This window comes from Chionomys nivalis, chromosome 9 (assembly GCF_950005125.1).
Source record: "Chionomys nivalis chromosome 9, mChiNiv1.1, whole genome shotgun sequence".
Taxonomy (NCBI): domain Eukaryota; kingdom Metazoa; phylum Chordata; class Mammalia; order Rodentia; family Cricetidae; genus Chionomys; species Chionomys nivalis.
Window position 1 is genome coordinate 21,007,361 of NC_080094.1, and position 23,073 is coordinate 21,030,433.

Here is a 23,073-nt window from a genome sequence, read left to right on the forward strand (position 1 = left end):
TCCGGGAGCTGGGGAAGACAGTGGCTGAAGGTACTCACCCCAACAATCCCTGATGACCCTCCGATGGTCTCCCCGATCCCTCAAAGAGAAGGTCACACTCAAAATGGCCTATCTACCTCGCTGTCTGGACACAGTGACTCTGGTCCCAACTCCTGTCCTCTCTGTGTGACTGGTGTCTCTGCCTGGCCCTGGCTCCAGCCCTTCTCCCTGCTTCTTATACCTGCCCCGAGGCAGCAGGCCCTGGCCCCACGCCAGGCCAGTTCCAACTGAGAAGGTGCCAATGATTACCCTACATCAGAAACTCAAATCCCACAAACATACTAACAAGACCTTGTCGACCCCGTGGATCCCAAGCTCCATTGCCATCAGCTGAAAGAGGGGGATACCAGATTTTGTGTCTCCAGCCTACTTCTCACTGGCTCCTAAATACCACTGGTTGCCTGATGCCCGCTATAGAGGTTAGTCCTCTAAATTGAGGTTAGAATCTGTGACATGCAATTGACACAAGAAAGGGCTATACTGAGGGTTCCCCACGAATCACCCCAAGCTGTAGGTGATTCCTTCCCAGGCAGGATAAGGACTTTCCTCTTTGGCCTGGGGTACATTTGACCTGGGGACATTTGGTAAGGTGTCTCACAGGAAGCCCACACAGTGTCTGGCACACAGTGGGCACACTGCTAGAAGACTGTCCTGTTGGCCATCAGGTGACTTGGGCCTCATTCCCTCCAGGAAGTGTGATGTGCTAAGGACCTGTATTATAGGGAAAACAGGAAAGTGAAGGGCCCTGTTGTCACCTCAAACATGGCTGTTGCAATGGGTGTTTGAGCTGTAAACAGCGCATGGTCACAGGCCTGGCGCTTCCTCCTCCCTTCACTCTGTTTCTTTCTCTTTTTCATTTTTGTTTTTTTGAGACAGGGTCTCGCTATGTAGCCCTGGCTGTCCTGGAACTCACTCTGTAGACCAGGCTGGCCTCGAACTCACAGAGATCTCCTGCTTCTGCCTCCCCCATTGTCTTTTGTAGTCCCCTTTACCTCCCACATTTAACACCTGAGCACCAAGCTCTATGACTGACCAATGTGTTTGCCTGGCTGCCCCATCCTCATGTCTGGAAGATTCAGTGTGTCATTGAACAGGACTGTCCCTTGCCGGGTCACAGCCCCTTAAGAGATGACATCATCAGATCCCTTGCAGCCCCTTCACCTTTCTCCTCCACCAGACCTTGCTCAGCTCCTTTCAGAACACAACCTTCACCCTCAGGAATGACTTTTGTTTTGTCTTGTGCAGAAAATTGAACCCAGGGCCTTAGCATGCCGGGCAAGCATCCTATAATTGATCTATGTCCCCAGTCTTGGCTTTTTCAAGAGAGGATTTTGCTCCGTAGCCAAGGCCGACCTAGCATTCACTGTAATGCCTTGAGATTTTGTGTGTATGGGGGGGGGGCATTCATTTTATTGCATAGGTATGAGTGTTTGCCTGCTTGTCTGTACCTTCACCGTATTTGTGCCTGATGCCCAGGAGGTCAGAAGTGGGTATCGGATCCCTTGGGCCTAGAGTTACAGATAGCTGTGAGTCACCAAGTGTGTACAGGAAACTGAACCTGAGTCACGAGCAACAAGCGTGAGCCATCTCTCCAGCCCCTGCCTCGAACTCTTGGTCCACCTGCCTTCACCTCCTAAATATGGGAATCGTATGCGTTTAGCACCTCCAGGAAGAGTTTAAGTGTACAGTAGAGAGGAAAGGTGAATGGGCGTGGAGAACCCTCTCTTGGGGATTATTTTCAGTTGTGAAAACAGGCTTGCCAAGGGTTTCAGAATGTGAGGGAATGTTTTCTCTACTCTGATAAGAGCAGAATCTAAAATTCAGTATGAGTTTAGCAACATAAGAGAAAGAGGGGGAGGAGAGAGAGAGAGGACCAAGAGAACACACTTGTGTTCGCCAGGCCACCCGGCTATTCTCTGACCCCCAGCTGGGTGTGGAGCCAGTGTGACCACTCCCGCAGGCACACTGGGAAGTCAGTGTCCAGTTTCTGAGGTCATTTTTGCATCCAGATTTCATCCTCCTCAACCCCGTCCCCCAGCTGATGTCTTCTGCTGGTTGGCCCATTTTCCTCTGCCTTCCTAAGGGTTAGTGGAGGGTGTGCCCTGCCCTTCCGAAGCCAAGCTGGCTCCCTCTACTCTCCTGACTCTGCTTCCTCTTCCTTGCTGATCCCTTGGTCTCCTCTGAGCATGCCACTTCCCCTACACTCTACCTCTCCTCACTCTGTCATGTCCTGTGGCTCTGTCCCCACACCTCTACACTGTGAGGCCCCAGCCGCCTCCTCTCAACCTGCCCGACTCCTTGGCTTTGGCAGGGACCACTTTCTCTTCTTTTGACTGTTTTCTTGAGCCAGAAATGCTTAACTTTCTGGTTCTGGACCAGCTCTCCTCTCCCCAGACCCTGTCCCTGAGTAACTTTCTCCAGTTTTAAAGTGAATCTTTTCTTTTATTGAGACAGGGTCTCATTGTAGCCCAGTTTGGCCTCAGACACACTATGTAGCCTATGATGACGTTGAAACTCTGGTCCTCTTGCCTCCACCTTCTGAGTTCTGGGATTACAGAGGCATGGACCACCACGGCTGGTTTTATGTGACGCTGGAGATGGAAGCCCTGTGCATGCTAAACGAACATGCCACCAACTGAGCAATATCTCCAGCTCTCCAGGGTGAATATTTTCTTGGCTACTCCAGATCTTGTTGCTGGCATGGCCTCGCATGCCTGTGCCACTGCTTTTCTGGGTCTCTATTTGGATATCTCCACAGATGCTTCAAACCCACCATGTCCTATGAACTGAGTCTCTCTTGCCCTTTGACAACTCCCAGCCTGTCCTTCCTGCTAAAGCAAATGGTGCTGTCATTTGTTCTCTAGAGCAGGTGATGGGGAAAGAACTTGACATCACTTCTGAGTCCTCTCTTCCAGCCAAGAGTGACTGGTTCTTCAAACAGAACGATCCTTTCTCCATGGCTTCTAGATGCATCCGAGCTCCCTTAGCTCTCAGAGCCAGCATCTGGACTTGTCAGCGAAGGGATCTACTTCCGGATGGAACTAGATGGTGTGACTTCCTGCTTGCAAGTTTCCAGTGTTTGTCTCTGCATCAGTGATAATCCCCTGCCTATGTCTGCCTGCTTCCTGCTTTCCACTCTGTCTTTTCCTTCCTTATCTCCCAGGGGGCTCCAGCCATACTAACCAACCCTCCCCAGCATCTGTCACACTTTCTCCTCCTCCAGAGACTTTGCCCTTGTTCTTCAGTCTGCCCCAGATTCTCTTCCCAGGCCCTTTGACTAACTCGGCATACAGGCCACCTCCTCAGAGAGGGTTCCCAGATAACCCTGTTCAGGGGGGTTTCCCTCTCATCCCCTAACCAGTGGCTTATTTCTTTCATGATTTGTAGGATGAAAACAACCTTCACTTTAGTTAGAAAGGGACACCTCCTCTTGGAAGCCTTCCAGGAGTTGGCTTCCATTTTTTCCACCCTCTTGGTCAATTTAGCAGCTTGAATGGGAGAGCTCTGAGGTCATTGTCCCCTTTGTTTCTAACGACCTGACAGTAAAGCTATCATTGAATGCTTCTTCCTTGATCAGCATTTTTTACAGCACCCACTGGGTGCTTCAGACGACCAGTTCGTAGAGGGTGTTGGAATAGGACAGCCTGTGGTCAAACGACCTGAGCCAGGCCATTGCCACGCTATATGCCCCTGACTGCACGCGGGTGCTTTGTTTTGCAGTTCTGCTCCACCCCTCACTGGGTGTAGGCTGCCTCTGGAGCATCTGTCACCTCTCAGGTCGGCTGGCCAGTGGGGACTAGGGCTGGAGTTGTTGGCCGCCTTCACGTGGCCACCTCACGAGACCTAAACTTCCTCTCCACATGTCGCTTGGATACCAAGGATGAATGAAGAGCAAGAGCAATAGAGAGAGAGAGCACACGAGTGTGAGAGAGAGGCCGTGTCACAGAGGTCTTCTACCCAGACTGAAGGGCAGGAAGCAGACCCTGTGGCTGCTGGAAGTGTCGGTGTCACTGGTGAGAAGATCAATTGGTTGGATGGAGAGCATCAAGTCCTGCCTGAAAGGTGTCCTCCGACCTTCACATGTGCACTGTGGCATGTGTGCACCTGCACATGTGCACGCATGTGTGACACACACATTAATAATAATAATAAAAGAGCAATTGGAATGTGTATATCCAGGTGCTTCCCCCCCGCCCGGAAAATGCGACCAGAGAGAAGTTCCTACATGGTGAGGGCTGTAGGGAAAGGCAGAGGTGAAGAAAGTATAAGGAACCCTGAAAAGTTAGCTACTTGGTTAAGAAAAAAAACAAAACAAAACACGGTTAGGAAAGAAACCACGCCCACCAGGACTAGGGGCACAGTCTTCAGGCCACGCCAGCCTCCATTCGGCCCAGAACCTGCCTCCATCTCCCAAACATTCAATGGTCTGGCATCCTTAAGGCACAGATTGAAGCTTCATCATCGCAAAGACATTGAAACTGGGGTGCGGGAGGCAGGACTCTGCTTGGGATCGCAGTCGGTCAGGGTACGAGTTCAGTATGCACGCGGGGTCACTATGACAGCGGTCAGGCAGCAGAGGCAGGAGGAGTCCAGTACACTCTGGAGACATGGGGTTCGGGCTCCATCCACCCTGATTCCTTCCTCCGCTGACCAAGAGCCGACCGCGTGCTTGGTCATGCTTCAGTTTACCGTTCTATAGGATGGGGTCGTTTGTCATGCCCAGCTAAAGGGGGCGGAGTTCGCGCAGGCTCAGCACCCGCAAGGGGCGCGCGGCGCGGTGCTGGGTGTGCATGGATGCTGCTGGCTCCGGCCCTTTGAGGTCCGCGGGGCCTCTGCCGGGAAATATCCTTTCCTGCCGTCCACGAGGCCCCCACGGCGACGCCAGACTCTCAGGATCCACGGCCGAGTGCGATCCCCCAGCTCGCAGGGGAGCGGCCAGTGGCCAGGAGCTGCCCGGGCGAGCCGAGGCCGCGGCTGCCCGGGCCTGCCTGACCCTCGAGGGGGTCGCTGTTGCCTCGCGGATTCCTCCCGCGCTCCCCGCCCGCGTCCCTCCCCGCTGCTCCCGCCGCGTCCGCCTTTTGTTCGCCGAGCCGCGCGCCCCCGAGCCGAGGCGGCGGGGCGGGGAACTGGCGGGGCTGCGTGGGGGGCGGGCCGCGCCGGGCGGAGCCGGGGCCCTGGCCTCAGCCGGACTGGGAGTCCGAGGCGGCGATCGCCGACCAGGCGGCAGCCGGGGTCCGGGCTCGCTCCGAGGGCGCGGCGAGGCGGAGGGGGCGGGCACCGGGCGGAGCCGGAGCCGGAGTCGCGGTGCCTGGAGGAGATCGGGCCGCGCGCTGCGAGCACCGAGTAGCGGAGAGGCCGCGCGGCGCGGGCCAGGGCCCGAACGCAGTCCCCGGACGCAGGAGGCCGGAGCGCAGTCGCGGCCTGAGCAGCGGGAACGCGTCCGGGACCCGCCGCAGGGACCCCCAGACCGGCCGCTCCCGGGCCATGCGCGCTGCTCGCTGAGAGCCGGAGAGGCCGCGATGGAGGCGCCAGCGGGAGAGTCATCGGCGCGGGGCAACTGCCCCCCGCCTGCACCCGCGCCCCCCACGGAAAGGAAGAAGAGCCACCGCGCGCCGTCGCCAGCCCGGCCCAAGGACGTGGCCGGCTGGTCTCTGGCCAAGGGCCGCCGTGGCACAGGCCCGGGCGCCGCTGCAGCCTGTGGCGCCGCGTCCTCGGCGAGGCCGGACAAGAAGGGGCGCGCGGTGACGCCCGGAGCCCGGGGCGCGGGGCCGCGGGTGGCCGGGGTGCGCACGGGGGTCCGCGCTAAGGGCCGCCCTCGTCCGGGTACCGGGCCGCGCCCGCCGCCGCCGCCCCCCAGCCTCACCGACAGCAGCTCCGAGGTGTCGGACTGCGCGTCGGAGGAGGCGCGCCTGCTGGGCCTGGAGCTGGCGCTGAGCAGCGACGCCGAGTCTGCGGCGGGTGGCCCGGCGGGGACCCGCACCGGGCAGCCACCCCAGCCCGCGCCGTCGGGGCAGCAGCCTCCGCGGCCGCCCACCTCCCCGGATGAGCCGTCGGTGGCCGCATCGTCGGTGGGCAGCAGTCGCCTGCCACTCAGCGCCTCGCTTGCCTTCTCCGACCTCACCGAGGAGATGTTGGACTGCGGGCCCGGCGGCTTGGTGCGGGAGCTGGAAGAGCTGCGCTCCGAGAACGACTATCTCAAGGTGGGGACCTAGTGGGAAAGGGGAGTCGAAGGGTTTGGGGGAGGAGGACCTTAGCATCCTGGCTCAAGCGCCCCAGGGCCTGAGGCCCTGAGGCCACAGCCTGGCCTCTTTAATACTGAATAAGCTGGGAGAGAGTGCCCCACCTCCTTTTGCTTCTCTTCTCCTGAGGGGTATCTTGAATAAGACACCGACTAAAGAGCCCCGATGTGCACCCTCCCTCCCCTTACCCCGGTAAAACTGCTGTGGAGGATGCTCGGTAAGTGTGTTGGGGGGCAGGGGTTAGTCAGTCTCTGCTGACCTCTGCTTTAGTCTGGGATCCCGCCCCAGATCAGCAGGCTCTCCTTTCTGTGGCCAACATTAGTGTGTCTGGCTGCCAAGGAAACCGTGGCTATCCTCTGGCAAGGAGAGCCAGAATACCATCCTAAGTCTTTTACCCAGGGCTTCCCCGGCAGGCCTGTCCTTTTGGGGCGGGACCGGTTTGAAAGCATGACATCTGGGAACATCCCCTTGGCTGGAGTCCACTTCCGCCCAGTCTAACGGTCCCACAGCCTGAGAGGATGATGTCGTGGGAGAACTGGTTCAGAGGCCACTTCCTCAATCCCAGGATATTGTCTTCTGTCCCTTCTGAGAGAGACTTGGGCAGTCGTGGCCCGTGTTCCCTGTGTGAGGAGGGAAGCTGCCCTCGTGGATAGGGGTATTCCCTTTGGGACTAGAGAGCTGCGGGGGAGGGGGGGGCGGAACAACCGGCTGTGCCTGGGCACCGAGGTACAGCCCATGCTCTGGCTGCCTGTTCTGTGACACGGTGGCAGCCATGGGGATAGTCCTGCCCTGGCTTCTTGACCTTGGTGTGGGAAGCTGGAATCTTCAGGGGCTGTACTGCCACTGCTGGAAGAGACAGCAGTGTTGCCTGCACTTGTCCGTTGAAGGCCTGGCACAACAGCCAGAGTGGCCTGGCCAGCAGCCATGGAGTCCACAGCACTCTAATGACATGTCTGCCCTGCAGTGCTTAACTGCCTCCTGGTTCTACCCTCTACGAGGGTTTCTTCGTCCTTCGCTCTTGCTTTGCTTTGCATCCTCCGTCCAGTTCTCAGTAAACTCCTGTACACTAGAGAGCACAGGCCCATCTGAGGAGCGATCCTGGCTCCCAGCCTGAACCTTCCCCAGGCCAGGCCTCCATTCTTTTTCTGTGACATAGGAGCATGAGTCTTGGCAAAGTCTGTTGACGATCGGGGGTTGGGTCAGCCTGTGGAGTCTTCTGAAGTCAGTGGTAAGAAGAGTGGGGGTGGAAAGGTGGAGGCAGCCTCCTGGATGCCCCTCGCAGCTTCCTGCATCCCTGCCTGAGCTACTCCAGACCTGGATCTGAGTTCCTCACTCCAGCAAATGAGGACAGCTCGTAGTTCTTGGTTTGATTTCTTCCTGTTCTCATCCTGGATCCCTTCCTTTGCTGCCAGGAAGTGGTCAGACAGAGCCCTGACCTCCATCTGAAGCCACCCATGAACATGCATGGGAAAGCAGTCCCAGGGGTTGAGACCAGGACCGACCTAGGGACATTGCTGTTCGGGGTCAGGCTGAGCCTGAGTTTCTACCATTCATTCAGTGCTGGAGTCTACGTATACAAGCTCTGGGCCACTACTGGATCTGTAGCTAGTCTGTGTGGTCTTGGGCACCTTTACTTCCCGTGTTTGGAACTGAGTTTTCTCATCTTAAGAGTTAAACAGTTACACACAGATCATCCTTAAAGATTAAATGTGCACGTAGATAGAGCACTTGGCACACTGTACGTTTCTATCAGATTCCTAGCCTGATATCACTTGCTGCTCTCGGGATGGAGAACGTGTTTCCTTGTGCGTCTGTCACATTCTTCTGTGGATTCTGTGGGAGCAGGCTGGGCTCTTCCTCGTGACCTTGAATCCATCCATCCGTCTGTCCATCCATCTGTCCGTCCATCCATCCATTCACTCACTGTTTGCTTAGAACTTAGCAGCACAATGCAGATTTGGGGGTGTAACTGTGACCTAGGCAGAGCCTCTGGAGAGACCAGCCTTAAACAATACTTGCAACAAAACACAATATGGCTGGTGATAAGGGTGAGATGGTAATTGTGCCAAGAGCACATGGAGGTGGGGCTGGGGACTCGGGGGAGGCCAGGAGCTGAGGATGAAGCCGGCAGAATAAGGGTCTGTGGTAGAACACTACAATCAAATTGGGAAAGTGTTGGGCAGGAAAGGGAGCCATGCTGGCTCTTGCATTCATTAGGGCAGTACCCATACTGCTCCAGGCAGCCAAAGCAGGGAGTAAGGGAGCATCAGCGTCTTGTGTGTTTCCTGCCTCTCCAGACTGCTTTACATCTGAGGTGCAGAAACTGGGTAAGGAAGAAAGTGACTCTGAATCCTCAGCACATCTACTGCAGACTGACAGCATGAACTGAAGGGAATGCCCAGGACTCCAGGTGGCCCAGTTCCCGTTCCCCTTCCATTTGTGTGTGCGCTAGGGTTGTCGGGGTAGGGGTACCTGACAACCAAGAAGGACCCTTGGGTGATTACAGGGGAAGCCTTGCTCTGGGGCCCAAGTGAGGGTGGTACAGGCTCTGCCAGTGATAAGACAGAAAGTGCTTCTCCGGGGAAGGTGGTGAGCTTGGTGTAGTTGGAACTATCCAGAGAGAGGCCTGGGTACAAGCGTTGGGCTTGTGCAGAGCATTGTGTAAATGCCCAAATGTTGGTTATGGTCACTGGGGAGCAACTGGAGAAGGCGAGTGGCTGCAGTGTGTCTGACGAGGGTCCCTTCTGGTCAAGATGCCTGACGGTAATCCGTGGGGGTATTCAGGACCCAGAAATACGACTTTAGTCTGGTTGACTGTGCTTGACTTTGAAAGCCTCAGTGGCCTAAGGTTCCTTTGACCACTAACTGTTGCCCATGTGCCATGCGGAGCTCAAAGAGCTGGCTGTGAGACCTGAGTACCACTTACTGTGTGGTCATGGACATGTGGCCGGGCTCTCTGAACTGCTGTGTTTTTCATCTGTCTAATGGAGATGGTGTGCCTGGACCGTCTCCAGGGATTGTTTTCAGCAGTCAAGGAGAGGCGTACAGTCAGGAAAACATCTCCTAAGCGAAGTCCTTTTGTCTCGTGAGGAATTGTTATGATTCTGAGCCAATGAGCAGACGGGATGTCTGAGTGTTGGTTATTAGAGGAACTGGGAGGAACCAGGAGGGTGGGTTTCCTTAGCCCTCAAGTGTTACTATGTCGGGTGCTACTTTGGGGGAACAGGAAGGCATGATCACATTTCCCACTGCACAGGTAGGGAGTGGGGAGCCAAGGCACCTTCACTAGGTTTCCAACTGTGAATGACATGCCACTCACAAGGGTACAGAGGAAACCCCTCACTGACTGGCGATTGCTGTTATATAGAGAGGCAAGTGTTGGCTCCAGGGTTCTATCTTACAGCCAGCATTCCAACCCTGCTGTTCTATCTTGGTCCTATTCCCTCGGCCGTGTGGCTGGCGTGATTGAGCTTCTGGTTGCTCCTGACATGTCTGGTCATGGATGAAGGTTGGTGAGAGGAATCCTGTGGGCCGGGTGCCAGGCTGTTTTTTAGGGAGCAAATGGTGAGTAAGCTCAGTTGGGGGAGTGTTTGCCTACCATGCACAAAGCGCTGGGCTCCATCCCTAGACCCCCATAAACCAGACATTCTGGCACACGCCTGTAATCCTGGCACTCGGGAGGCAGAGGCAGAAGGACAGACCAGAGGGCTGTCCTCAGTTGCTTGTGAGTTCAAAAAAACAAAATCCCAAAAGGCTGATATCCAAGCCGGCAGGTGGACTGTGCCTCTAGGGCGATCACTAGTGTAAAATGTGGATTTGGTGTATCACGAACCTCTTGATTGTGAAGGTGCATGTCCATTGCTCGGTAAATGTGCTGACTCGGTCATGGTCCTCTCCTCTCTCCTCCTCCCCTCTAATGTCATCCCAGAGTCCTCTGAGTGGTAGGCCCCAGGCAGTTCTGCAAAACTCCTGGGAGGTATACGAGGACCCAGTCTGTTACCAAGTCAGCAAGTCCCCTGGACCCTGCCCTGAGTTGCAGCTTCTGGCTGGGGTTCCGGGGGCAGGCAGGGCTTGGGAGTTGGGGAAACAGGTCCAGCAGAGAGAAAATGAGGTGGGAAGAGTGAGTGGCAGCTGCTGTGGCTGGGGAGACTGCAAAGCTCTGAGAGGGACTGGATACAAATAAACACAGGTATGCTCCTGCCGCGCTCAAGCACAGAGACCGCAGCTCTCATGTCTGGCTGATGTACATATTCAATGACTAATTTATGTTATATGTTTCCAGAGGCCAGCCTCCAGGCCTGCTCACTCGGGATTCACATGGAAAGCGGTATACAGACTGGTGTAGACAGACCCTTCCTGCCACACGCTACCGTACTCAACACATACCAGCAGGAGACCCACGCTGAGAAGCACAGCCTCCTACACACAGCCTGGAGACACCCCCAGACACATGGGAAGTCCACATACGTGTGAAGGTGTGCACACAAACACACGCAGACATTATCTACACATACCAGCGTCCGTGGGAACCCAGGGACATCCTTGCCAGGTCACACGGACACTGGCTCACCCAGGTACTCTGAGCTGTCCCTTCCTCCAACAGCATCTAACCTTTGCGCATGTGCCCGAGGTGCGACAGAGTCCAGGTGGTGCCCACAGAAAGGTTCACACATACGGGACAGACACAAACCTTCATACACATTAGCAGAGACTCAAGGGACAAGGGTAGGGCATGCAAATGTCAGATATGGTGTTTGCCTAACCAGGGCACCCAGACACACATGCACACACACACACACATCCACTTACACTGACTGACATTTCACCTACACACATAAACACAGGAAGTCGTGGCCAATGTCCCCTGGAGCTACTGTGCACGGCCCTACTATTTCCAGCTGCTCCTAAGATTTCCTCTTAGCGGGCTGCTGGGAACTGGGAATGGAGTCAGGACTGAGGTTTGCAACCACCTGGGTCTGGGGGGTCCCAGGAGCTCAACTGAGAAAGGCTGACAGTGGAGGGGGTTTGCAGGTCTCCATGACTGAGAAACTGTGCCTCAGCTTCCCCAGGCTTCTAAGCCAGGCCCTGTGGGACTAAGGGAAATAGACGGCCTGCCACAGAGGGAACACTGCCTCAGGGTAACTTCTGATCTCTTTGGAATTTCCTGCTTAGCCTGTCTCCCTCAGCTGCAAGCTGTAGAGGCCATGGTGCGCTGGTCTGCAGGGGTGCCCATGTCTGCTGCAAGCTGTAGAGGCCACACTGTGCTGATCTGCAGGGGTGCCCATGTCTAGTCTGGAATTTAGAGAAGTGAGAAGTACAGGCGCCCAGGAGCAGCTGAGCAGACTTCCTGAAGAAAGGGGCATCACAGCTGTGGGTTTGCCTTGGTACTCAGCTTCTGGAACAGGGCCTGGCACATGGGGGGGGGGGGGGCGGTCATTAAACAGCTGTGTGGAAACGGATGATAGGTATGAAAAGCAGGGCTGGAGCTGGGTGTGGTGGTACACCGTTTACAGTCCTAGCACTCAGGAGTCTAGGGCAGGAGTTCAAGGCCAGCCTGGACTACATAGAGTGAGGCCCTGTCGGGAAAGGACAGAGTGACCGGGAAGAAAGGAGAATAGAGTTGAGTCATGGGTGTTGGAGTCATGGAAGGGGAGGCCATCTTTGGAAGGCACTAAGTGTCAGGTCAGGAGAGCTCTGACTGGAAGATAGCCTTGTTGTTTTGTAGCAGGGCTGGGGCCATGTGGCCCTAGCACCAGGCACAAAACTGCTCCTATCTCAGGAGGCCGATAAGGAAGGAAGCAGGGAAGATTGTGGGGTCTCCTAGGCATACTCCCTCTTTAGAATTAGGCCCGAGGCCAAGCCTCACCTAGTCACTTCCTTCCTATACAGGGTGCCTCTTAGAGCCTCAGTCTTCCAGTCTGTACAGTGGGAATTTGGTTCCTTTCTTGCAGATACTTGGGGAGATACTCAGGTCCATGGCAGCCCATCACCGCCCTGTATACAGAAGATGGGAGGAACCCCAGGCTCTGGGGAACCTCTGTAGCAGAGGGACACCCCAGAAGAGGGCTTGGTTAAGTTCAAGGCAAGGACCTGGCCAGCAGCCAGGTTCTAACTGTAGCCAACCCCCTAGCTTCAAACAGCTGACATCTTTGCAGTCAGCACACGCCCCTCTGGTGCAGGAAGGAGGTGCCCCTGGGACCAGCACATTGGCTGCTATTGCCGGCTGCCCCGAGGTGGGGCATGAGTCCAAGGAGGCAGAAGCTATAGTCTATCCCAAAGGACTGAAAGCAAGGGATCTGGGGTGAGCAAGCCTGGACTGCAACCTGGGTCTACGCTTTGCTCTCTGTATTTTCCTCCCTGAGCCTCGGCTCTATAAAATGGCCTGCGGCGTTGCCATGAAGATTCGTCAGGAGGAAGCTGGTCTTTGAGGAGTCGGTTCCCTTTGCTCATCACTCACCCTGGTTTGCAGTGCTTACCCTCAGCAGCAGAAGGCTCTGACCCCATGAGAGTCCTGGGTCCTGGGTTTCAGGCTTCCGCTTGCCCTGGATGTACCTATCTGTCTAGGACATGTGTAGATGGAGCCGGCCGTGTTGTAGGAACCTCTGGACACATTTCTCCTTGCGGCTTACTTACCCTCAGTCACTCTTCCCCGAGATGGCCCAAACCTGTGCCTCACTTGGAACCTGGTGATGCTTGCTTGCTGGTGGAGGACCACTCCCGGAGTTCCTATTTCAAGACAGTGGTTTCTTCCTGCCTGGACCACAGCTGAAAATAGAAGTGGCTGGCGGGAAGGTGGGGTTCCCCGACTACCTGAGCCCGCTTGCCTGTTCTGGGCTCTTCAATAGCACCAGACTTTGCTTGGCCACTCCTCCCTGGTCCCTCCTTGCCTAGACACCACCCCCCTTGGCCCAGCCTGTTGCTGTGCACGTGGCTGAACTGCCTGTGAGGTCATACTTCCCCAGCTTTTCCACCCAGACTCCCCCATGGCTTTGCCCTTGTTTTACCCCACCCATTCCTCTACCCCCTTCCATGAGTTCAGCTGGAGCAGTGCCTGGGGACTGCTCCAGGCTAAGTTTCCTGTGTTAGATACCAAGGAGCTTTGTGGGGACTCCTTGGTGGGGCATTCATCCACAGTGACTAGATTGTTAACCAGTGATTTTTAGCTTCATAGCATTCTCCCCCCCCCCCCCACGTTCTGCGTGGGGCAGCATGGAGCTTCCAGAATGTTTAGCTCCTCCCTTCTACCCAGGCTTCCACTGCAGTCCTGGAAGGTCAGGAGCTTGCTGGTCACATGGCCTGTAGATGACAAGAGGGATCAGGCTGTGTGGTTCTTTTGGCTCTCAAACCCTCACCCCTGCTCTCTTCCCTTATAGACTTGGCTGAAGCCCAGAGGCTGGGGGATGTTGTCAACAAACCCCGAGCCAAAGCTGCCTTCCTTCCTGTGCACTTGGCCAGGACAGTATCTGGTGCTCCCCAGAGTGCGCCCCAGCAGCCCAGGGCCTGCTTTGCCCCTAGAGGTGTTGGACAGGGCAGTGGTAAGCCAGATGTGACCTTGGCGGGCAGTTTGTCTCTGGGCATATCCCCAGCCATGACCAACATGTGTGTCCTCACACTCATGCATGCACACGTGTATACACACACACAGTGCACTCAGACGGAGAATTTGCCTCATGTGCAGAGCTGTGCCAGGCCTGGAGACCACCTCACTGGCTGTGGGGCCTTCCCTCCCTCAGCTTCGGTTTGCTCCTCTGTGAAGTGGGACGGTAAGAGCAGTGCCAGCCACAAAGGATCATCAATGAGAAAGACTATGGCTTCTGTTCTTCACCTGGTGTCTGGCAGACACGGTCCAGTTTATGAGCCTCAAAATGAGCCTAAGTCCTGACCGTTGACCCCTCTCTCTTCAGGCTTCCTGCCTGCTGAGGATGTAGGGAATAACTGTACTGTTGACGTGAGCCTGGCTAGGCCATCTGTCTGCTGTCAATGGTGTTGGAGAGTCAGGTCCCAGAGCCCCCCTCAGCCTCTGCCTGCTCTGTGGCTGGAACTGGATGGAGCCTCTGAGTTCCCTTTCCCCTGCCTCTGTGTTTGAGAGGGAAGTGGAGCCTTGTGCAGTTCTTTTTCCGGGGTCCAAGTGCAATGATCTCATCTGGAGCCTTGTCAGAGTCCCGGGGAGCAGGAGGAGGGGCAGCAGATGGCTTTTCTGGCCTTTTGGGTGGGGTTGACATACTGTCCCTATGGCCACTGCTGGCCACCCTGCCGGTCAGCTCTTCCAGAGCTGGGGTAGGTTGCCAGAGCCAAGGTGGGTGACAAGTGGCCTAGAGCCAGGGTGGCAGATGGGTAGGCAGCCTGGGCCTTGGCCCAAGGGAGTGATAGCCACAAGATGGCCAAGTAGTGTGGGAGGAGCTGGGCAAGGCGGGGCCCTGATTCTTTGTGGAGTGATTGATGTGAGCACAGTTCCTGGTCCCATAGATAACTCAACTTTGTCCACTCCTGACTCTGCCTGCTCACTGGCCGATTGACTGGGAGCTGGGAAGGAAGTGATACGTTTGGGTTAGATTTGGAGTCTGTCATGGCTGTGGCTTGGTGTCCGTGTACTGGGAGTTGAAGCCTCTTTGGACATTACCTCAGAGTCCAAAGGCAACGGTTTGCTGCAGCTGCGCAGTGGGATGGCGATGCTCTCCTCAGCCTGGCTGTTCACCCTTTGCTCTTCCTTGAGCCCTTCTCTGCGTGCTAGGCCAGCCCTGTCACACGTGGCTCTCTAGTGACAGAGACAGGCCATCCACAGTATGAGGGAAAGAGACGGTGAGGCTGCAAGGCTTCCTTCCAAGGCAACAGGTGCCGCATGCCACCCGGCACACGCCATCCTGCACATGCCATCCGGCACGGGAGTGGTAGAGGCTGAGACGTGGCCGCGCAGGTGATTTCTGCTGCAGGGGGAAGACTCACATGGCTGGAGTGTGGCCCACATAAGGGGTGGTTGAGGGACATGGAGCTGAGGAGCGAGGCCAGTCCTGGTGGGGCCTGTGCTTCTGGTTCGTTCTACGTGTAGTGAGAGGGTTCACCTTCATGGAGGTTTTTTCACTTTGTTTTTGTCTGTTTGAATCAGGGTCTGTAAAGTAAAACTGCTGGATTCAGTTTTATAACTGTTGGTTACAGTCAAGCTCTAGACTAAGGTCATAGCACCAGGTACACTAAAATTTCATTTCTTTAAAGTTATTTACTCATCTATCCACCTAGCTACCTTTCTATTATATGAACATGTAAGTGTGAGCATGCGTGTGGAGGTCAGAGGTTAGCTTGTGGAAGCTGGTTCTCCTTCTGTCAAGTGGGTTCTCGGCATCAAAGTCAAATTGCCAAGCTTAGCAGTGAAGACCTTTCCCCACGGGACCATCTTCAGGTACCAGATGGGGTCCATTAAAACAATCACTTTACTGTGTGTGAATTGCTCCTGAGGGCTAGGAGTGTAGCTCAGGGCTGGAGCCTGGACTTAACCTGTGGGAGACACTGGATTTAATCCTCAGCAACCAGAAAGAAAGGAGATGCTAAGACGACTTCGCTCTTCACCCAAGTTTCCTCTAAAGCAAAGCCCTCCCTCCGCCATTGTTGTGTTCTCTGCCCTATAGCCTTGCCCATCCAGAATGTCGCATGCATGGCATCCCGCAGCACCTACTGTGGCTGGCCTCCTTCATGGAATAATATTTTGGCATTTTTGCAACAACCATTATAGGATATGAAAATATTAGTGATTTCTTTGGTGTCCAAGTCCTGGATGCTTCTAATATAGCCTCAGTTTGTTCTTGAGTCCACAGTGGGAGGAGACGCTAATTGTGAGAGGTCAGTGCAAAGAAATGTGTGACTTTGCCGCATGGTGACAGAGGAGGGGTCCTGAGGGAAGCGTTCTGTCCAGGGCTCTTGCCTGGTTGGGTAGGTTCAGCACAGCCCACCTTCACTGTGAGGTTCACAGCTCACTCTGCAGAACAGGGGTTCCTGGCTTGCCTTAGCCAGCACTTTCTGTGAGGACCCATGAGATGATTCACCAGGAATGTCTGTATAAACTGTGGAGTTCTGTGCTGCTCTGCAAGCCTATTATTAGTAGCATTGTGAGTTCATGTTGGGTCTGCCAGCCCAGCCTGAACCTAGAGACTCTTGCGGGCCAATTTCCCAGGAGTCCTGGGAATCGGCCATCTCTGAGGGGCTGCTTCCTGCCGGTAGCTCTCTTGGGTCACTGCGTGGACAGAGAGGCATTTGACATGTAGGAAGTGTGTGGGAAGCAGGCAGTTCCCTGGGCAGACAGACCTGGCCGCCCTCCTATGGTGGCGCTGGGGTCTGCCTGGGCTCTATCTGCCCTTTCACACGAGCCCTAGATCTGGGGTCAAAAGGATAGAAGGCTCCAAAGAAAGACCAGAAGGCCAGCAGCTTGTTCTTTGGTTCACACCTGCCCGTAGTGTCTACTACAATCCACATCTTAGTGATGCTGGGGACCAGGCATGGGTCAGACCCGGCCTTATCCGGCCCCACCCTTCCTCAGGCAATTAGAGGAAGAGAGATGAGGGGAAAGTAAATACAGCCCTGTGTTGTTACCTTCAGGGACCATGCAGTTCAGAGTGTAGGTTCCAAATCAGATGAGGGGAGGCGGGGATGCTCTGGAAAGATGAGAGGGTTGGGAGTTAGCCTGGCGAAGGTCTGAGTAAATCTGGAAGAACGCACAGTTAGCATCCCCTGGCCTACGGCCATTGCCTTATGTGGAATCTGGCTTCACCCCTCCCTAGCTTGAGCAGCTCTGGGGAACTTCTGAGGCTTGGATGCCTCCTCTACAAAACGGGAACATTTTCAATGCCTCCCTCACAGAGTTGGGAAGAGAACCGGCAGTCAGAGGTGCCTGGATGCTGGGCCTGTGTTTGCGAGCTTCCCTGAAGGCCATGCCAGGCTTTTAGTCCTAGCATATCTGGGTGCAGGTGCAAGATAGAGTAGGGGTCAGACTGGGGCATGACAAGGGGTCAAGGGTCAGTGGCTTGGACCTGAAGCAGGTCCGCAGGACATAGGTGTTCAGAAGATACCTGGGTTGAGTATGGACATCCGGCTCTAGGACTAAGCAGGGTCCTGCATTCTTGGAGCCCTTCCCCAGCAACCCCCTTCCCTGCCCCCACATCAGTCCCGGACACCCAGAGTCTCCGCCTAAGCTCTGCAGTGTCCAGTCTCTGTTGCCCACACCCCAAGAGAAGCCCGTGTGGGCCACAAGCCCGCCTTTGTCAGCTCAAGCCTCACATGGAGCTGTGCCAGGAGGGGCTGGTGGGTGTTTTGCCTGCAGCTGGAGCAAGCCTCCAGAGGCCTGGGCCCCTCAAAACCCCCTCAGACACAGGGCTGGCAAGTCCACAACAGCCTGTACTGTGGTGAAGGCGGGTCCCCCAAGAGACAGCTGTTGGGGGTCAGTCATTTGTGCTCTTCTTCACTAGACACCCGTGTCAGGCCTGGGGCCAGGGACTTGTGCTGTGAAACGAGACTCTTGTTTTCTGTGGGGAGGGAAAGCCCTTGCCTCAGAATCACTCCAGGGACCCACCCCTTACGTCTCTGACTCAGTAGCTATGGATGGGAATATGGGGTTTTGTATCAGGTACCCACTTTTTCAGGGAGCAGAACCACGTGCCTGAGCATGGTAGGCAAACACTACCAGCGAGCCACCCCACCATCCCTGGGGCCACTGTGCTTCAGTACCAGGTCGAGAGATTGTGACCGATGTCCCTGTATTTTTCAGAGCTTTCTGTTTGACCGTGTATGACTTTCACAGAAGTCAGTTTGTTAGTAGAAAGCTAAATGTGGAAGGATGTCACCTGTGGGCTCAGTGTCACACATCTGTGTGTTAATGTGTCCCCACAGCATGACTTTGAGCACGCCCCGTGTCATCCCGTGACTCCGTCTGACCTAGAGAGTCACTCAGACCTCCACATCCTCCCAGTCACCGTGTTCTGTCAGAACAGCAAGGGGAGTATGTGAGCTGCTCACGGATGGCAAGGCTGAACTTGAACACAGGCCCCTGCGGCCTGAGCTTTAGGGATGTACTGTCTGCCTGCATCTCCTGCCCCTTACTTCCTGTTGCCTTCTCTGTCAGCCGAATGCCTCACTTCCTCCCTTCTACTTCCAGTCTGTCCATTTGGTGTGGTGTGGGGTGGTGACTCTGTACTCTGGGGTGGGGTGTCCACTGCGGCCAATGGCAGGCTCACCACTTTGGAGTGCTGATGGACACACCCCTTGGACAGACACTACTGGTGTGGCAGCTAGTGATTCACGGATTAGCTATTAGTGGAGGGAGACGGCATGTCGGGGCTGGAGCCGCCAATTTGTCATTTCTGTTCCTTTCCCGGGTTCTGAGAAATGGTTCCAAAAGCCAGGCAGAAGGATGTGAGGAAGCCTGGGGTGTGGTGTGGCCTGGATAACGTGGCTTCTTACCTGGCATCAGTCTTGCAGGCCACACCCCCACGGCAGCCAGGCCATGGTCTGGACCCATTGCAGTCCAACCCAGCGCTGTGCTTGTCCCGCTGGCAGGCAGGTGTGAGGAGAGGCCCTGTGGATTTCTTTTCCAAAACTATGGAGACCCTTGGGGTGAGCAAAGGGTGTGGGGAGGGGACTCCCCTTTATTCCCGTCTTCTTTAGGGACGATCGGGTCCTGTCTCCAGAGTGGCCTTTCTGGTTCTGGTTCCCTCCCTGCTTCCATCAGTACCCACTGTGAGTGCTTACCCTGGGGAGTGCCTTTGTCAAGGATACGTCCCTGATGACTCAGTTCCCTTATCATTGTGCAATCTTGTTTAACAGATATTTTTCATGCTTGTGACTCAGTTTCCACATTTGTTATGAGGCATAATTATGTGTTTCTTCTGGGAGGTGTCTGCTTGCCCCTCTATGTAGTGTCTGGTGGTCACTTGCTGTCTTTCACAACGGGAAGTCCCTCCCTCTTGTTCTTTCTTCATTAGCTAGGCATGCTTTTGTTCATTCAGTTAATACTTGCTGAAAGTCTGCAGGAGGCCAAGCTGGTGCAAGATGGATGTGGGGGCCAGGCAGGTGGTGGGGTGACCGTGCTCACTGGGAGACCAACAGTCACACAGAATTTCATATGAGCTGCGGGAAGCGCTGATGGGAACTGGTGACAGGGACAGTAGCTGGCCTTCCTGAGTGAGGTCACCTGTAGTACCTCCCACTGAAAACTCAAGCCAGGCCCTCCAGGCCTGTGTGGCTGACCCCTCTTTTACCCCAGCCCTGTTTGTTTTTGCTGTTTTGTTTTAGGCAGTCTCATATACTGAGGCTGGCTTTGAAGACATGATCTTCCCAACTCCATATCCCCCATATCTGACTCTTTGCCCTATCAATGTTTTGTTTTGTTTTGCTACAGAGTCTCACTGTGTAGCCTTGGCTGGCCTGCAACCTCCTGTATAGACCAGGCTGGCCTGGAATGTACAGAGATACTGCCTCTGTGCCTCTACCTCTGCCTCCTCTCAAATGTTGGGATTAAATGTGTGTGCCATGGAAGACAGCTGATAGCAGGTGACTTTGTGGGGATGGTTAAGATCCAAATCCCAAGAGTGGTATGGCTGTAGATTATCTTCCAGGGCTTCAGGTCTGCTGAGTGCTGTAGGGCAGAACCCCCTCGGTTCATCCTTGCCAGGCTGCCTGCATTTCTTGGCTGGTGGCCCTTTCTCCACCTGCAGAGCCTGTTTGCCTTCCCCCTACTTCCTCCTCACACTCCCATCAGTCCCTCTCTTAGGGCCCAGCTGGAGATTCCAGGATAATGCTTCTGTCTGGAGACCCTTATCTTAGTCACATCTGCAGCGCCCCTTTTGCCACAGAAGGCATGTATTTCCAATCCTGGGAGCTCAGCTGTGGCTACCACACCAGGCCACCAAGTCTGCTTGCCAGGTATCGCCAGCGTTGCCATGGCATCTGGGGATCTGACCATTCCTTCATCCTGCAGGATGAGATCGAAGAGCTGCGGGCTGAGATGCTGGAAATGCGGGATGTCTACATGGAGGAAGATGTGTACCAGCTACAGGAGCTGCGGCAGCAGCTGGACCAAGCCAGCAAGACCTGTCGCATCCTGCAGTACCGACTGCGTAAAGCTGAGCGCCGCAGCCTCCGTGCTGCCCAGACAGGCCAGGTGGATGGTGAGCTCATCCGTGGTCTGGAGCAGGATGTCAAGGTCAGTTTGGGGGTCTCCACCAACCTTTATAAGTGCTCATGTTGGATGGTTGAGTCATAGGCCCCATTGGGCATTCAGGTTAGCCCTGTGGCTTACTACTTGCCTTGGGCAAGTTATCCTGCCTCTCTGCTCTTAGTTTCCCCATCTGCAAAGTTGGGACCCTGGTGGATCAACAGGTCCTCCAAATGGGATGTCCCAAGATGGTATATCCAAAACTCCCCCTGCCTCCCCCCCCCAGGAGGAAGTAGAAGGCTCTTGCCTGTACCTGTTTTTGGTCTCTGAGTGGCTCCTATACAGCTCCTTAGGCTACTGAGAGAGAGATCAAAGGACCACGGCTGGATGGTGTTGATCAGGGCTGGGCTCCAGTATGCCTGCGTTTTGTGATTTTGAACAAGTGATGTTTCAGTTTCCTTATCTGCAACATGGATGTAAGAACATTGAACCTAGGCTGTTGAAACTGTGGTTAAGATACCAGAGACTGTCAGTGATCAGCCAGTATTATTGCATCCGATTTCTGGGTGAGGGTTCTGGGGCTCAGAGGGAGAATGTACCTATTCAGGGTCAGGGGATCTCCTGTGTGGGTGGCGGAAGTCAGACTCAGCTAACCTCCCAGACCTCACTGCTGGACCCTGCTGCTCCTCTGCCTCAGGAGGAAGCAGGGATGGCCCCACTCAGACAGGTGGGGGCTCCAGGAGAGACGTCTCCACTTGAGCCAGCCTCTGCTCTTCTAACTCAGCCCAGTGTGAGCAGGGGGCTACGGGAGCTGGGGCTGGTACAGAATAGGGAGGAGCCCAGGAATCCCGTGGGTGACCTCTGCACTGAGGCCCATGAGAGGAGAGGGCCTGGGACGTTCTAGGGAAGACTCCCAAGGGCCCCAAGGTCAGACAGGTGCGGAGCCATCCACACAGGCCTGCTGCTGGAAGGCACTGAGAATCCAGCCCAGCAAGTCACTCATAAAGATTACTGTTCATTCCAGAACCAGTGTTGATTTAGGAAGGCTGTGGCTCCTAGCAAGCCTGTGTACCTGCAAGGAGCCTGTTTTCTTGACTGCACAGCCAGATTCTGTTTGTTTGTTTTTAAACAAAACAAAAACACCCTCCAGTTCCCTCATTGGTGGGAGACAGAGCAGGGAGGGAAGGAGAGTGGAGAAGTTCGTGGAAATCTGCCTATAGGCTCACTGGTCCTTGAGGATTTCTGGGAGGACCCTAGACAAGCCTACTGGGTGGGGGGTGGGGGGGGGAACAGTCTGGTGGGCGAGGCCAGAGCAGCTTGGGTGGGGGTGGGGCTCAGCCATCCAAGAGGAGGGGAAGGGCCCCTTCTGTTGGGATTTGAATCAGCCAATCAGCATCTCCGTGCCTCCCCTGCACCTCCCCCCCCCCTCGCAGCTGCAGCGCTGAGCTCACGCTCTGGCTCTGCCTGAGCTGGCCACAGCCTTGCCGCCACCCTTTGCCCCAGCGTGCTAGGAATGTTAGAGGCAATTACGGAGGTCCTGAGAATGCTGACTTCCCCCAGGCAGGCTAAGGGAACCAGGTGGAGAGAGGTTAGAGGGGTGTATGCCTAGGGATTCCTCCCTTGCTCCGCAGGCTCCTTGGCCCTGTGCCCTGCAGGTCTTTTGAGCACCAGTGGTTTTATTGGGCACATGTGTTATTAGGCGATCTCCCACGGCCACCCCATAGCAACCCCCCAGGCTCTTTCACTTTTTGCTGGTCCACACAGTTAAGATCTCCTCCGACCTCAGCAGGATGGTCCTCGATGGTAGAGGACGAGAGGGCCAATGGATAGAGCCCCGAGCTGCCACTTTGTGGCTGTGTGGCCTTGGGTAAGCTGCTTCACAGCTCTGATCCTGTTTTCCCTGTGGAAAGTGGAGATAAGTTTAGTTCGCTATAGAGATTTCTATGAAGATAAAATGAAATCACTAAAGAGGGTGCTGTGTGATGCGTGTGGTCCCAGACTGTTGAGCTTGGGGGGCGCTAGGATCCCACAGCTTTTCTTGTAGAAGGTCCCAGAACACATCGGTAACATGTGTGTAGCCCATCCTTAGATAAGGATGCTTTGGCCTTGGCTCTGTGTCCTGGGTGACCTGCATTATTTTCTCCTTGGAGCCTCAGTCTCCCTCTGTAAAATGGGGTGACATTCCCATCATGCGGTTCTTGAGGGAATGAGGATGCTGCCTGGCCTGAGATGCTGCTTACAATTTCCATCTTTCTCCCTGAAGATTACTGCAATCCAAGGTTCAGAGCCCAGAGCTGATGTGTCCAGGAGCTGGGAGCCTTCCGCTGCTGATGGCCTTTGGTAGGGACCAAGGCCGGCACTGTAAACAGTGACCTCATGGCTGAGCACATTTGTTTGTGCTTTAGGCATTTGCACTGAGTCCGGATGCTGCAGCTGCCTCTCCTCTCTTGGTCTCTAGGCCCCCTCCTTTGGGTGTAATTGTGGGGCTCAGTGAGACAGGCACATGGGGCTCCTTAGGCCCTTCTGACGTAGTAAGCCGTGTTGAGACTTGCTCTTGTTCATAGTTGTATGCCTTCAAGCTTACCCCCACAGCATCAGCTTTAGAGTTGACTCTGCTTGGTACCTTCTCAGTCATGTGACCTTGGGCAACTGACCTTTCCT

The 23,073-nt window shown here is 55.2% G+C and overlaps 1 protein-coding gene across 4 annotated transcripts in view; it reads left to right on the forward strand.

Annotated features, from left to right (window-relative positions):
- The first annotated feature begins 5,219 nt into the window (after nt 1-5,219).
- Soga1 (suppressor of glucose, autophagy associated 1) overlaps nt 5,220-23,073 on the forward strand; it is a 62,702-nt gene continuing 44,848 nt past the window's right edge. For 2 of the 4 annotated variants that reach the window (XM_057780138.1, XM_057780139.1), the window contains exons 1-2: nt 5,220-6,239; nt 20,236-20,460. In XM_057780138.1, coding sequence (XP_057636121.1) covers nt 5,559-6,239; nt 20,236-20,460 — 906 coding nt within the window. In that variant the 5' untranslated portion in view covers nt 5,220-5,558. Of the gene's footprint in view, nt 6,240-8,501; nt 8,606-15,065; nt 15,193-20,235; nt 20,461-23,073 lie in introns of those variants that run through there. The other 2 variants (XM_057780140.1, XM_057780142.1) reach the window with 2 other exon arrangements.